This window comes from Rhinolophus sinicus, chromosome 3 (assembly GCF_057876585.1).
Source record: "Rhinolophus sinicus isolate RSI-liver-muscle chromosome 3, RSI-T2T, whole genome shotgun sequence".
NCBI classification, from domain to species: domain Eukaryota; kingdom Metazoa; phylum Chordata; class Mammalia; order Chiroptera; family Rhinolophidae; genus Rhinolophus; species Rhinolophus sinicus.
Window position 1 is genome coordinate 4,688,993 of NC_142503.1, and position 14,979 is coordinate 4,703,971.

Genomic DNA, 14,979 nt, shown 5'->3' on the forward strand with positions numbered 1-14,979 from the left:
TAGATGGGTGATGTGAGCACCTTAATAGCCCCAAGGCTGTAAACTAATACTTAGAAAGACCACCTCGCAAACCACGGTGTCCCAGAGAAATGAGCCATTAGTACAATAGCGGCTGCTGGTGGTGGTTTGGATTCTTCTGTTAAAAATGCAATAAAAAAAGGAGCCAAATAAGGTAGCTCTGGTGTTCTAGAATGGAATTATTTTTGTGGAACAGACCCGCCCTGGAGACTGTCCGTTTTCGCTCACGTACAGGAGAGAACATAAGGAATTCGGGTGGCCATCGTGCTGATGGGTTGGAGTTGAGTGCTGAAGTTGTATAATTCAAGAATTGAAAGCCTCACTGAACCACTGCAGATGTCAAAATAATTCATTTTTGCAGCTCAAGGATATGCACGCTCCCTTTTGAGACTTTTCTCTTTCAGAATGAGGGGGGTGGAAAAGCAGACAAAGGCATTTAGAACTTGGGGCTTTTGTGGTAAGAGCCCATTGTAAAAACACACTGCCCCACCGGAGGCTGATTTATGTAGATGTTGGATACACAAGTATAAAACCGAGTCCCAAAACAATATTTGTTTTTACATGAATAATCCACTCATTTTCCCTGCATGAGTTTTTCTCAACTGAAGCATTGGCCTTTCAAATTAAATAAATATAATGTTTCAAAAGAATATGGGCATGAATATTCATAAAGATCCAAACAGTGAATATAAATAAAAGCCCTTTTACATAACGTTTTCTTTTTTTCATGAGGACCCTACATTTGGTTTTGTGTTGTTTTTTTTTTGTTTTTTGTTTTTTATTTCTAAAATGATGTTATTCAAAGTGAATTGTCAGGACACCATTTCTTCTGCATAGTCTAACTGTCGTTGAGATAGTGAACCTTCTTTCCAAATTGTTTTATACAACAATGTTTTCCTTTACATAAATAGAAATAAGGTAGTGCTTGCTTGCGTAACAGTCCATTAGCCATACATTCAACCTAGCATGGTGCCAAGTCCCCAATACGGTGTTTGTCCAAACAATTGGAGGAATGCCAATAAATAAATAAAAAATAAAAATAAAATAAAATACGATTATATACCCTGAAACACATAGCTAGTTCATGCACTTAAAGTATGGCAGAATATTTTTAATTGTTTCTATAGATAAGCCAGTAATTTAAAGGTTAAAAACATACAGACATGCAAAATGTGTGTTGTTAGATACTGGGGACACAAGCAATGAAGAGCTCATTATCCTGGTTCTTTAAGGGGTGGAACTATGAGAGTGAAATGGCTAACACTTGAGCAGAAAGAGGAAGGTAAATAAAAATTAAGACTGTGGTTAATTTTGCCCGAACGGTTTAAAAGGATCCAGTACACTGTGATACGTAATTAATTCTGTTAATGGAGTTGTCAGGTATTCTTATTACTGACAGTAGGAAGGCATGGTGGTTTAATTTATTACACTGTCGATACCCAAGGCTGTACCTGTTTGTCTCTTTGAACACGTGACCTCATCATAGGTGCTGATTTAATGGCAGTGTGTTCTAGAATTTAAATCTGAACGTTCACGAAAGTGAAGTTAACATAATTTCAGTAGGAAAGGTTAAATTTGTGATGCATTGCTCTTGGCTCTTCAGGGTCCACTTGTCAGGTGGGAGGGATGGGAAGGTCTTCACGTGAAGGGGGGCTTGTGCCATTCAGATACACGCAGAAAGGGGGCCATTGAGAGGTGAAATGTTCAGAGACACCTTTGTAAAAATCTAAGGTCAGAAAATAGAAAACTATTTACCACCTTGTGAAAGAAAACTATTTACCACCTTGTGAATAGGAAACTATTTACCACCTTGGGAAAAAAAAGCTATTAAAAAATCATCAAAGAGCATGTTATTTTCTCCTAATCAAGTAACCAGAAAACATAATACGTAGACATTTTCTAATAAACATTGATTTGCCTGATTGCTTCTAAATGGACTTGTATTTTCTTTCTTTGCATTTGATGAGGAAAATAAATGTTAAGGGAAAGGACTTCCTGGTGTTGGAACAAGCTGTTTTGGAAGGACAGATGGATTCCTCAAGGTTCTTTTTATTTTGAGTAATTCAAACATGCACTGAGAGACGCTCATCTCGTGCTGCTCCGTTAACCTGCAGGGATTATGGCGAAATAATGTTCTAGCTTCTGCAGAAGATCATGGCTTGTTTTTATGCTGCTTTATGACTTTGTAAAAAAAAATACTTAACCCCTTAGCACCTGGCTTTTCCCAATTGTAAAATTAGAAAATACTTGTCAATAAAGCCAGTTTGTAATGTATTTTGAGATAGAAAATTATCAATTTTTAGGTTGCTGACTATATACTGAGATATTTGTGGGAGTGCTCCACTTTTTCTCAGTTGTTCTGTTGTTTCTGAAGACTTTACCACGCAATTCAAAGACCTTGAGAAGTCTGGACACTTTGGTAAATGGCTGTCTTAGAAACCATGCTTACGATTACTTGGCCAGTTGGTTAACATTTGACTGGAGCTCTGTATCTACTCCCGATTCCTCACTAGTCCCAATGCCAATTACTTAAGTTAGGTTTTCATTCCAGCAGCATATCATTTGCTGTATTGGTCAGGTTTCTGCTCTGATGATGCTGAATGACAAGTAACCCCCACATCCAAGTGGTTTATAGCAGTAACAACACATTACATGTTTCATAGTCACTGATCTGCAGGTTGGTTGAATTTGTCTGATCTCTGTTAGCCCCACCTGGGCTCAGCAGGTAGCGTAGATTCCAGACTTTGGGTTGGATTCAGGTCTGTTCCATGTGTCTTTAATACGGACTCAGTTAAAAAAAAAAAAAAAAAAAAAAAGATGTGTTTTTCTGGACCAGGGTTTTCTCAATGTGGAAGACCAGATCTGCAAGAGGGTGGGCAGGAACATAAACTGAGGCCTCTTAAAGCCTCAGTTCTCAGTTCTGAACTGGCATGCTGTCACTTCAGCCTGTATTGCATGGCTCAAAGGAAGTCTCCCGGCCAAGTCCTAAGTGTGTGGGGTAAGGCTGCATGGCCGTCTGCTGATGTCTCTGGCAAGGGCAAGGAGACGAGAGAGTTGTGGGCAGATACTACATTCCCTTCCACTGCATCTTCTTTCTACATTAGGAAACTGTCCCTAACAGTAAAATTCAAAAATTATCTTCTGTCCTTGTTTTTATTTTGTCCAAGTGACCACCATCCAAAATGAGTCTTTAAAACTCTGAATAGATCCTCTGGGAAACAGGATTATAATGCGGGAACAGGAACTATATTCCCAGACCCCAGGGATGCAATTTACATACTTTAACAATGAGGACAGTAGTTTGGTGGAAACTTATTGGTGGAAAGGTTACAGATTTTTAACTCTAAACAGTTTTTTAACTCTGCAGTCATTATGTGAATATGATGGGGCGAACGGAGGTAAGGGAAATAAACAGACAAGCTTGGAAATTGACCTTCACTCCAAGTGACTTCGAGTGTCTTCGGAACAGGGACTTGTGTTACCCATCATAGCTAACAAAATGCCTTGTATACTGTAGAGTTAAAATAAACACTGGTGGGTACGTGGATACATTAATGATGACCGAAGAAAGGGAGACGCCAGATGATGTTAATAGGATACCCAGAACCAAACAGGGAATCAGGAGGCAGAGCCAGTGGAAAGGAAACAAGGAAACCCTACCAGGCATCACCGGGCTCAAAGCAGAGCTCAACGTTTGGGACAGACGGGACTGGGAAGACAGCAACCTGCTTTTGTTCCCCTAGGATATCAGGTTTTTTAAAAATCCTACTAGTCTCTTTTTTCAAGCTTTTAAAAATTTATGACATACCTCCTCCTTATTTTAGATTTGAAAGAAGGCACAATGAAAGTTCTTGTTTTCATTGTCAATCTCTAACTCTGAATAACATTTTCAGAAGAAGAAAGAAAGCTACCCGGTGATTCATGGTTTCCTTATTACTCGTTTGGAGCCCTGGCTTTCCATCAAAGAACATAATGTGTATTCTTTTGCTTAATAATATAACATTTAAAGAAATGTTTTCATATTCTATCAAGTTGGTATTCTGAAAATATTCTTGGCCAAAGATAACTGTAGAAAAAAAAATCTTTTCAATCATCGAGTCATCAAGGTGTCCCAGAGTTTTTATCCTGAATTATGGTCATCAAGATGTTTTGGTATAGTATAGAGTTAACTTTCAAGAAATTTTCAGTATGTTTTTCATAGTAAGAAAGGGCGGGTTCTACTTGAACTATTCAGATATTGAATAAAAGGTACAATTTGATGATTCAAGTAGATAATTTAGTTACCTCCTCTGAAGCAAGTGCCCCCGGTCAGTTCAATGGAAATAGCAGAATGAAGTAATGACCACATGGAAGAAGGTGTGTGAAATGGCCCAGACATCACATGACATCAGTCATTGCTGGTCTGGCCCTTTTTGCTTACTTAGAAGTGAAGCTGTGGCGGTGAGAATTGCTCATGCGTGCTGAGCCAAGATCACACCCTTGAGTTACGTCACTGAGCACGTGCCTTGAATCAGTCAGCTTCCCCCGGCTTCCCTGCTCCTACCTTTCAAGTGTAATTGCATCTGAAGCATTTCATTCCGTCAGCAAATATATGTTGAGGTCTTTTATGTGCCAGGTACTATTCTCATATCCGTACAGGGCCCTCGTCCCCATGGAACCTACATGTATATGGAGCAAGACAAAAAATAAAAATCAGGAAAGTAGAAACATATGCATTGTAATTTCAATAATGATAATAGAAAAAGAAAGTTTAAAGCAGGGTGATTAGCTAGAATGAATGGGGTGATGTTTTTGATGGGGGCGGTCAATGGGATTCTCTCTGGGGAGGTGGTGTTTGAGGTGTGAGCCCTGAATGACACGCCAGCCGAGGAAATTGGAGACAGAACATTTCGGGCCAGTGCAAAGGCCCTGAGGTGGTTCCAGGAAGAGCAAGAAGGCCAGAATGGAGGGACTATGAACAGGGTGATGGGAATTGGTGAGATACAAGACTGGAGGTGATGCCAGCTGGGACCAGATCATGAGGGACCCTTGTCAACCTGCACTCCCTTTGAACTTTTTCTCAGTGTTATAGAAAGTGAATGGTGAGAGCTAAGCAGGAGCAGTGACATGCTTGGATGTCATTCTTTACAAGATCACTTTGGTTATCGCCGTAGCATTAGCTGACACCTCCATCAGTCCCGTGGTTATCGTTTCTTTTTTGTGGTGAGAACATTTAAGATCTAGTTTCCAAGCAACTTTGAAGTTTATAATACAGTATTGGTAACTACAGTCACCATGCTGGTCATTAGATCCCAGAACTTATTTATCTTATAACCAGAAGTTTGTAATCCTTGACCAACATCTCCCTACTTACCCTGTGCCCCAGCCCCTGGGAGCCACCAGTCCACTCTCTCTTTCAATGAGTTTGGCTTTTTTAGATTCCACATATAAGTGATATCAGATGGTACTTGTCTTTTCTGTCTGACTTAGCATAATGCCTTTTAAGTCCATCCATGTTGCTGCAAATGGCAGGATTTCCTTCTTTCTCTTGGCTGAATAATATCCCCATGTGTGCTGTGCATGTGTGGATGCATGCGTGTGTGTGTGTGTGTGTGTGTGTGTGTGTGTGTGTGTGTATGTGTCTTACATCTTCTTTATCCAGTCATCAGCTGATGGACACAAGTTGTTTCTGTATCTTGGCTGTTGTGAATAATAGCACAGTGAACATAGAGGGTACAGATACCTTTTAATATTCATACATACCCAGAAGTGGTCATCATATTGCAATATGTAAGTGTACCAAATCAACACTTTGTACACCTTTAGCTCACACAACGTTATATGTTAACTATGTATCAGTTTAGGAAAAAGATCCTTTGGCTTTCTGTGTGGAAAATTCTCTCCAGGGCATACTACTGTAAACAGAGTAGCTATTTAAGATGCTGTTGCAGCAATCCAGGGATGATCATATGATTTGGGCTGGTGGTACAGCCACCGATGGGAGGGGATAGATTGATTGAGGATGTCTTAAAGGGATGGAGAGACTGTGATAGCTCCTGTTACATTACAGCAATAGCTCCTAGCTGTGGGGACTAGAAGTTTTATTGAGTGAGATGGGGAAGAGTACAAGAATGACAAGAGTTCAAGATTGGGGAGATGAAATATCCATAATGAGATTTGCACCCACATACCCCTGGCCTGTTTGACAATCCAGCCTCTGCTAACGCTGCCCTGTAAATAACATTAACAACAATTTGGCTGTAGTGTCTGTGTAATCCATTATGGTCCATGAGCGTGAAATTGGGGATTAGGTGTTAGGACTGAGCCAGTGGACTCAGCCTGCAGCCCCATGTAAAGTCCCATGAAGCCTGGGACAGCCAGTGTGATTGAAAAGGAGTGGAACCTGAGAAAGCTCCAGAAGCATCTAGAAGCATCCATGACTAGCACTGTGGCTGAGTTCTACCTGAGTCAGGGATCTAGAGCTCCTGTGAGGGAGATAAGAAGCTGGAGATACAGTCCATCCTTTCCCTTGATTTGTTCTGTGATTAAGGCTGTCTTTGACCTGGGAAAAGGTGGCTTCTCACTGAACACTAATGCTGGTGTTAGATGCAATTACAGTGGGTTCACCAAAGACTGTAACACACACGCACGTACATACACACACACAAACATAACGTGTGCATGTGTATATATATGTGTGTATGCACATATAGACAGATATAGATATGGATAGACATATGGATAGAGATGTAGAGAGATATATAGATATAGATTTTATATATATTACAGATAGGTATAGATTCCTCCTCATTGGGAATACCTGGGGAAAGAAAGAGGAGAAAGGGAAGGCGTTAAACTTGAAAAAAAGCGTAACCATAAAGAAACATCTCAAAGAAGTTACTATAATATATGCAGATAGTTTAGTACTAAAAATTGGTGTGCTGAAGGTCTCCTAATTAAAAAAAAAGAAGTGTTTTACACAGTTGTGATATTTGTACTCATAAATGTAATAGTGACTCAAAGTAATTCTTATGTAAAGCACGATCAAGGAACAAGACAAGAAAATACTGATCTAGGTGAAAAGGTACATATCATTTTGCATATTTTGTTGTTGCTTTTTCTTTTTTAAAGGTAAAGCACATTTCTGGCTGAATAACTTTCTAGTTATGTTTCCAGAAAGTTACTTAAGTGCTCTGAATTCGTAAATGGTATACATATTCTTAAAGTCATCACTCCTTTGAGATGGAAGTCGCATCGCATAAGGAAATTTTTTATTTTGAATTTAGAACTTACCTTTCAGAATGTTCAATCAGATAAATATATTCAAGAATTCTGTCTTTTCCTTTGGCAATTTTTACTAAATTTTGGCATTTCTAGTTGTATTCTAAAACAACAATGAGATATAATGTTAAAAGAACTACACTTTATATTTTAGTTAGGAAGGTATAATTTCTAAGGTTTTTAGTAAAATCTGTGTCTTTGAAAATTAAGCTACTACTTTAAATACTATATTTCTGATTTCTCAGAGATTTGTTGGAGAGAAAAATGATTTGAGTAGCTGTGCTTTGGGCCATAAAATACTCCCATTATGTTCACTGGGGTGTTATTTCCCCTCACGTTATCAGCATAACAAAAATAGAAGATATTTCTCTGATGAATTTCTCATCAGGACTCTGGCAATTTATATAACTAATCCCGATTGTCTTGCTGATTATGCTTTTTTTATACATTCCAGGAGAAGTGGACTAGCAAAGCCTCTTTAAGATATTAGAGTTTAGGTGCCACTTGAAAGGAAAAAACAGAAGCTCTATCTTTAAAGCTTTAAAGCTACTGGCATGTCTGGAACTTTCTTGCTTGTCACTGAACTCTGCAACAAATGTGAACCAGTCTGGAAAAGCCCTGGCTTTGCACAAGAGGCCAAAGTCAAGACTGGGACTCTGTTAGGGAGTGGGGGGTGGGAGATGAGGGTAAAGGGGGATCAAATATATGGTGATGGAAAGAGAACTGACTCTGGTGAACACACAATGGGATTTATAGATGATGTAATACAGAATTGTACACCTGAAATCTATGTAATTTTACTAACAATTGTCACCCCAATAAATTAAAAAAAAAAAGAAGACTGGGACTCTGATAGACCACACTACTATTGCGTCAGGACTGTTTCCGTTCCTCTTGTTTAGCTGTACCTCATCTCTTCTCCTAGTTTGTGGTGATTTTCTATTTACAGAAGTGTGTGTGTGTTTGTGTGTGTGTGTATATAAATTCTGTTGGATTCATAACTTAAATAACCTTGATACTGGACACTTATTTTTCACCTCTGACATGGAAATGGAACGTGGGATATGAAGTGGGCAGAAAGTACTTGAGATCTAAATTCTGGTTTGAGCTGTAGTGTGAACTTGATATTGTGGGCTGAACTCATTTTCCCAACAATATGTGAAAGTCCTGACCTGTGAATGTGACCTTATTTGGAAATAGGTTTTTGTAACTAGTAAAGATGAGGTCATACTGGATGTAGGATGGATCCTCCATCCAGTGACTGGTGTCCTTAGAAGAGGGGCATTTTGACAGAGCCACACAGACTGGAGAAGGTCACGTGATGGCACAGGCACACAGCGAGCAAGGCCATGTGAAGATGGAGGCAGAGATTGGAGTGATGCGGCTATAAGACAAAGGATGCCCAGGATTGCTGGAAGCAACCAGAACCTGCTAGAAGGGAGGCATGCAGCTGACATTTCCTCAGAGCCGTCAGAAGGAACCAACCCTCCTGACACTTTGATTTCAAATTTTTAGCCTCCAGAACTATAAGAGAATAAATTTCTGTTGCCTTAAGCCATCAAGTGTGTGGCAGTTTGTTACAGCAGCCACAAGAAACGCATACACTTGACATCAGACTCTGAAGAAACCATGAAGTCATTGAAGCACCCTCCCTGTCCTCTGCCCTTTGCAGCCTATGTCTGAAGGGACGGTCCCTTCAGTGCATCCATGTTCAACTGTACAATTCTGATCCTGCTTTTAAAAATTCAGCTCAGGATCTCATGACCAGAATGAGACTTCTCATCCCAGGGAAGCAGCCTTGCTTTCTGCTCACCAAGGAAGAGTCACCACTTTCCAGGAAGAAGATGCGCTTTCCTCTGTAAAAGAGCTTCCTCTGTGAGAAAGCAGTGACTAAATTCCATCTTCTTGCCCGGTGAGTTTTCATTGTATCAGCTTCTCAAAAGTGGCCTCCTTGGGAAGAGCTTGTGTTTTGCAAAGGCAGAGTGAGCACACTTCCTGTCAGCTGACATTCTGGGTGAAGGGAGAGTTGAGTGCAGGGTTTGAAAGGGACCAGCCCCTCTGAGCTGAGCTCTAAGATGCTGATGGCAGAGGAGTAGCCAGGGGAATCTTGGCTGCTAGATAAACATCCTAAGTCTGGGTTACCCTTTTCTTCTGTAGATTACCATTGGCTTGACGCCTGGAAGAGTCTTTTTTTATAGGGCATAAGGGCTCCTGGAGGCAGACAAACTAGAAGGTGCCCTGAGAACAGGTGCTTTTTCCACGTTAGTCTAGTATTTGCTGTTGCCTGCCATAGACATCTGACAAATGTCTGTTCATTTGCGTTTTTGAATGTAATTAGTCTACTAAATAGATAAATGATCATTTGAAACTCAACATGGCTATGGTGAATGACAAGGCTAATTGGACCAAAGAGGCTGGCAGGCTATTTTTAGAGATGCATTTAGTGACTAGATGCTAATAGAGTGGATATAACTTGGGTCATACTGGGGCGTAGAATAGAGTTTTTCATGCAGACAGCAACAATGTATGAAGCACCTACCCTGAGTCAGGTACTGTGCTAGGCTTTGGGGTCTTGGCTGTGGAGTGAATCAAGCCCTCAAGAGGTCATTGAGCTTCTCTGTGTGGGAGTAGGAACAAATAAACCCAGAACTCTAATTGCTGTTAACAAGTAAAGCAGGTGAAGAGGACTAGAAAAGGAGAGAGAACATTCTGAGAGTGGGGACTTCCAGGCCTACGGTGAACACCCGAAGCTGAAGGCATGGGGATGACCATCCTCGGAGCAGAGGATGCTTCCAGAGCAAGGCAGGGAGAAGGACAGAAAGGTCATTTGGGGGAGTGTTTCCTCCAGACCACGTGGTTTCTGCTTTACTCTGTGACCATAAGAGCTCTTTGAGAGAAGTGTTCAGAGCACAGGGGTAAGCCAGATGAAATGGTCATCGAAGGAAGCAACTAATTAGACCTGTGCATTCAGAATCCCAAATCTTGCAGTCATATGTTAGCTAGAGTAGAGAGAGGAGAATGATGGAGGAAAGGAGGTCAGCCAGAGCATGACTGCAGCAGTTGGGTAAGAGAGTCCTAGCGTGTCCTGAAGGGTCATCAGTAAGGAAATGCTGGAGTAACATTCCATCACTATGGAATATTTGCAACTGGTAAAAGGTAAATAGTATATTCACATCTACAGAGTTGGAAAGATGCCCAACGCATAGTTCAGGGACAAAAGCAGATTGTAGAGTAACGCATATAGAATCATTCTATTTATCCTATCAGTGAAAGTTTCCGTGTGTGTGTGCACATGTGCGCACATGCGCTTGCCATCCCTCAGGACCATCTGAGGTGTGCTTCAGGACCCAAGGGCTTACCATCATAAAGGCTTGTGGCTCACTCGCATGACCACAGGACCATGTGGGTCATCCGAGGGCCTCTGCTCCTCACTTGAGACCAAGGCGCAGAGAAGCTCCAATGCGTTTCCATGATGGTCAGAGAACGAAGTGGACTTGGCAAGTTGTTCACTAGCTTTGAAAGTTTCCATCCAGAAAGGAAATATATCACTTCTGCTCACACTTCATTCATCAAAGAAAGTTGCGTGGCCTGACTTACCTGGGGAAAAAAAAAAAAGGAAAAGAAAAGAAAATGCTGACATGCAATTGTACCATGTGCCCAGAGGAAGAAAGCTAGAAAATTTGGTAGAGTCCTCACGAGTACCAGAATCATGGAGAATGAATTGGAATGGGCAAAAACGAGGAAGGATTGAGGAAGGATACACACTTTGGGGGATGGAAAGAAGGAGTGAAAGAAGGTATGGAAGCATAATTCCTAACAAACGGAAAGGTAATGAGCCAACCTGGTGGAAATAAGATGGAGAGACAGGCAGACAGTCGCAGTAAGCTGCAGTCCTACAGTAAGAAGACATTGGTTTTGAGTGTGGGCGTGAAGGGGAATTGTCACAGGTGATTCTCGAAGGTTTGCATTTGGTTTGTTTGGTGGCAGAGACATCATGGGCAGTATCGAGTTGCCGTGGAAGAGGAAGAGATTTAAGAGCATCAAGGAGACGCTCTTGGTTTGAAACTGGTGGAACCCACCCGACTGCATTCGACTTTTTGGTACTTTTTACCCACATGTTCTTCAGATGTGCCAAATGCATTTTGGTTTTACATATGGCCTTATTTGAAGTTGCTTTGGAAAGCAGGCTAAGGGGAAAAAGATGGAGCCTTCTGGGATTAATAAGAAGTAAAGAACATTCCCCTGTGGGACGTGCAACTGCTCTTGACTTTCCTCCTTCCCATCCAGCGTGTGGAATGCTGCCCGGGCACCACTAGCTGAGCTCCCAAAATGCTGCCACTAAAATCCAAGACTTAACGTACTGTGACTTGCTTGATTGACCTTTAAAAAATTCATTTTGACATCTAAAAAGGAACACTCAACAGGATTAACAGGATCAGGAAAGTGAACCTCTGTTCTCCGTTTGGTTCCCATAGATAAGCTTCCTGTGTGCTTCCATTTCAAAGTTCAAACTATTCGCAGAAGTGTGTCTTAATTGAAATAATGTTAGAGTTTTAAGCTGTCCAGAATTAAGCTGTCTGAAAGTTGCAATAATTACAAAGACATGTTCAAGTTTTTTATATTAGAAGAAAAAGAATGTAAAATAGAGGTTTTCTTGAATTAATTGGTGGTGAATTCTGATACCTGAAAATATTCATTTAATACCTCTTGTAAAGATTTTGCCTAAATGCTATGTGTAGAAATAATATCTTAATTGAAAACATTTCCTATACATTTGCCGGATATAAGAGATTTTGAAGAAAACTTAATTTTCCAATAAGCCATGAATACACAACAGGTGTTTTTCTCATCCTTAAAAGAAACTTTTTATGTAGCTTAGTGGTTCTCACCCAGAGGTGATGTACCCCTTGGAAGACATTCGACAGTGTCTGGAGACATTGTCAGTTGTCACATCTTTAAATGTGGAGTTCTCCTGGCATCTGGTGGGCAGGAGCCAGGTATGCCACCACCCGTCTCCCGACACGCAGAACGGTGCCCACCGCCCAGGACTGTCCAGGCCCAAATGTCAACAGCGCGAGGCTGAGGAAGGCTGCTCATCAATCTGTACAGACAACTGCTTTTTGATTGCAATACGTGGCACAGCTCACCATGACTCTGAAGGAGGAAAGATAAGCCCGATGTCCGCCCATAAATAACTTAATGTTCTAAAGCTCAGCTAGCCAACCCTGAGTGCTGAGGACCAGCTCTGCGTCCATACCCATGAACTGCTCACATCAGTCTGCAACGGTGTGGATACCAAAGCTGGCAATGCCCATGTTTTGAACTCTCTTTAAATCCCTCTCTTTAAATCCACCCAGAGCAGAGTCTTGTCCGGGTCGTTCTCATGAATACACATCCTGGCTCCCAGTGGAGCAGGGGATACAGTGTCTCCTGGTCTTTCCCATGGTCTGGGGACTCAGGACTCCTTAAAGGAACACAGGCTGTGCTGTGAGTGTGGGCAGGCTCTTCCCTGAGCCCCTTTTGTGCAGTGAAGAGCTGTGTGGCAAAGCTCACTCAAGGCCACTTGCCCTATTTCCCCTGCCCTCAGTTCTTTTCCCACATGATTCATTACCTTTTTATGCATTTGATGATGTTCTTCTGCTTCCGCTTCCTTTGTAGTGAAAACGGCCTGTTTTACTGCCTCCTAAGCCATTGTCTTTCCCATTCCAAGAGTTTCTCTAAGTTGTTTCATATTAATGTTTTTGAAGTGACATTCGGATGACATATATCGCGTCCAGCGCAACACGGACAGTGAGAGAACAAGAAGAGGCGGCGAAGGGTTAAGAAAGAAACAGAAATCAAGAAAGTTTTGAAACAGGGGCCAAGGGTCTCACAGCCTCAAAGGACTGAGAGCCCTGAATCGGGCCCCTTGTGGCTTTTATTGATGTACACACAAGGAAGTAGCATTGTTTTTACTACGGTCTGTGAGTCTCATACATGATACCAGAAAACTGGTTCAGACCAATCACCCTTGCCTGTCGAAAGTCCCATGATGTATAAATGATTATTGTTTGTACCTCCCCAGGGGACAAAACCTTTATGTGGAAAACTTACTGACATGGAGAACTGACGTTATCACTTCCCAAGCAGGTTGTGGGAAGGAATACAGCCACAGAGGCAGAAGCTCTCCTTAGACGGGGGAAGGTGGGGGGCTGTACCCACCTCTGTCAACTCCGTGAGTTCTCCTGGTGGTCCCCACACGACTGTGCCTGTCTTAGGTCGTCCCTTTCTTGAGGAATCTTACCTGTCATTGGCTAGCCAGCCATCCTTTGGGGCCAAACAAGGAGATGGCATAAAGGTGAAGCAATGTCCCTGAAAGGAACAGTCTTACTGGCTCTTCTTTCTTTTTAGGGATAGGCACGAGGGGACAGATGGGCAGGCAGCTGCATGACAACAGACAGAAATTAGCCATTTCAAAGGGAAGAATTTAGTGGCATTTAATACATCCACAATGCTGTGCAACTCTGACCTCCCTCTAGTTCCAAAATATTTGTCGTCACCCCAAAAGGAAACTCTGTTCCTATGAAGCAGTTACTTCCCATGTCCCTCTTCCCCAGCCCCTGGAAACCACCAATCTGCTTTCTGTCTCTGTAAATTTACTCATTGTGGATAAGTCATGCAATAGAATCATGCACTGTGGGGTCTTTTGTCCTAGCTTTGATCATGTAGCATAACATTTTTGAGGTTTATCCAGATTACAGCAAGTATCAGTACATCACTCCTTTTCATGGCCGAGTAGTATTCCATTGTATGGACCTACTGCTTGCCATTTATCTTTCATGCGATGTTGGATGTTCGTGTTTCCATCTTGTGGCTGTTGCATAATGCTGTTGCAACCATGTGTGTACAAGTATTTGTTTGAATACCTGTTTTCAGTTATTTAGGACATATGCTCAGGAATGGAATTGCTGGGTCATGCGGTCATTCGACATTTAACTCTTTGAGAAACTGCCCATCACTGAACCATCTCTAAGCTGTTTTATTCTGTTTGTCACATGTCCATGCTCTTTGCATCTATCTCCTTTCACTAACTCCCCCAGACAACACCTGTCCACCCTCCCTGGATCTCACAAAACCATTTCATAGATAACTTAACGGGCATTCTAAAGCTCAGCTCGCCAACTCTGAGTGCTGAGGACCAGCTTTGCATCCATACCCACGAACTGCCGCCATCATCCTACTGTCTGTAACGGTGTGGATACCAAAGCTGGAAATCCCCACCTTTTGAAGTAGAACAGTTTTTCTCCATCACAACAGTCGGTCCTTTACCCTAACCCAGTGGATTTGTCTGCACATGCTGTCTTGTGTTGTCACAGTATTATTATTTCTTAAATGTGTGCGGTGCCTAGTGTTCTCTGCAGCCTTTAATTTTCCCCCTTGGAAATGGGACTCTCTGTGACTCTTGCAACCCTTCTCCTCTGCCTGCAGGTGTCGTTCTTCCTGTTCATCATCTTCGTGGTGTACACCATGCTGCCCTTCAACATGCGAGACGCCATCATTGCCAGCGTGCTCACCTCCTCCTCCCACACCATCGTGCTGAGTGTCTGCCTGTCTGCAACGCCGGGGGCCAAGGAGCACCTGGTCTGGCAGGTGGGTGACTTCGCACATCTTGTTGGGGCTGTGTGAGGTGCCACGCGCCTGCTCAGGGGGGGACTGTTGGTA

The 14,979-nt window shown here is 42.1% G+C and overlaps 1 protein-coding gene across 1 annotated transcript in view; it reads left to right on the forward strand.

Annotated features, from left to right (window-relative positions):
• Positions 1-14,979, forward strand: part of ADCY2 (adenylate cyclase 2) — a 348,725-nt gene that overhangs the window by 96,548 nt on the left and 237,198 nt on the right. Inside the window, exon 3 of the mRNA XM_074329098.2 lies at positions 14,746-14,907. Coding sequence (XP_074185199.1) covers positions 14,746-14,907 — 162 coding nt within the window. The remainder of the gene's footprint in view (positions 1-14,745; positions 14,908-14,979) is intronic.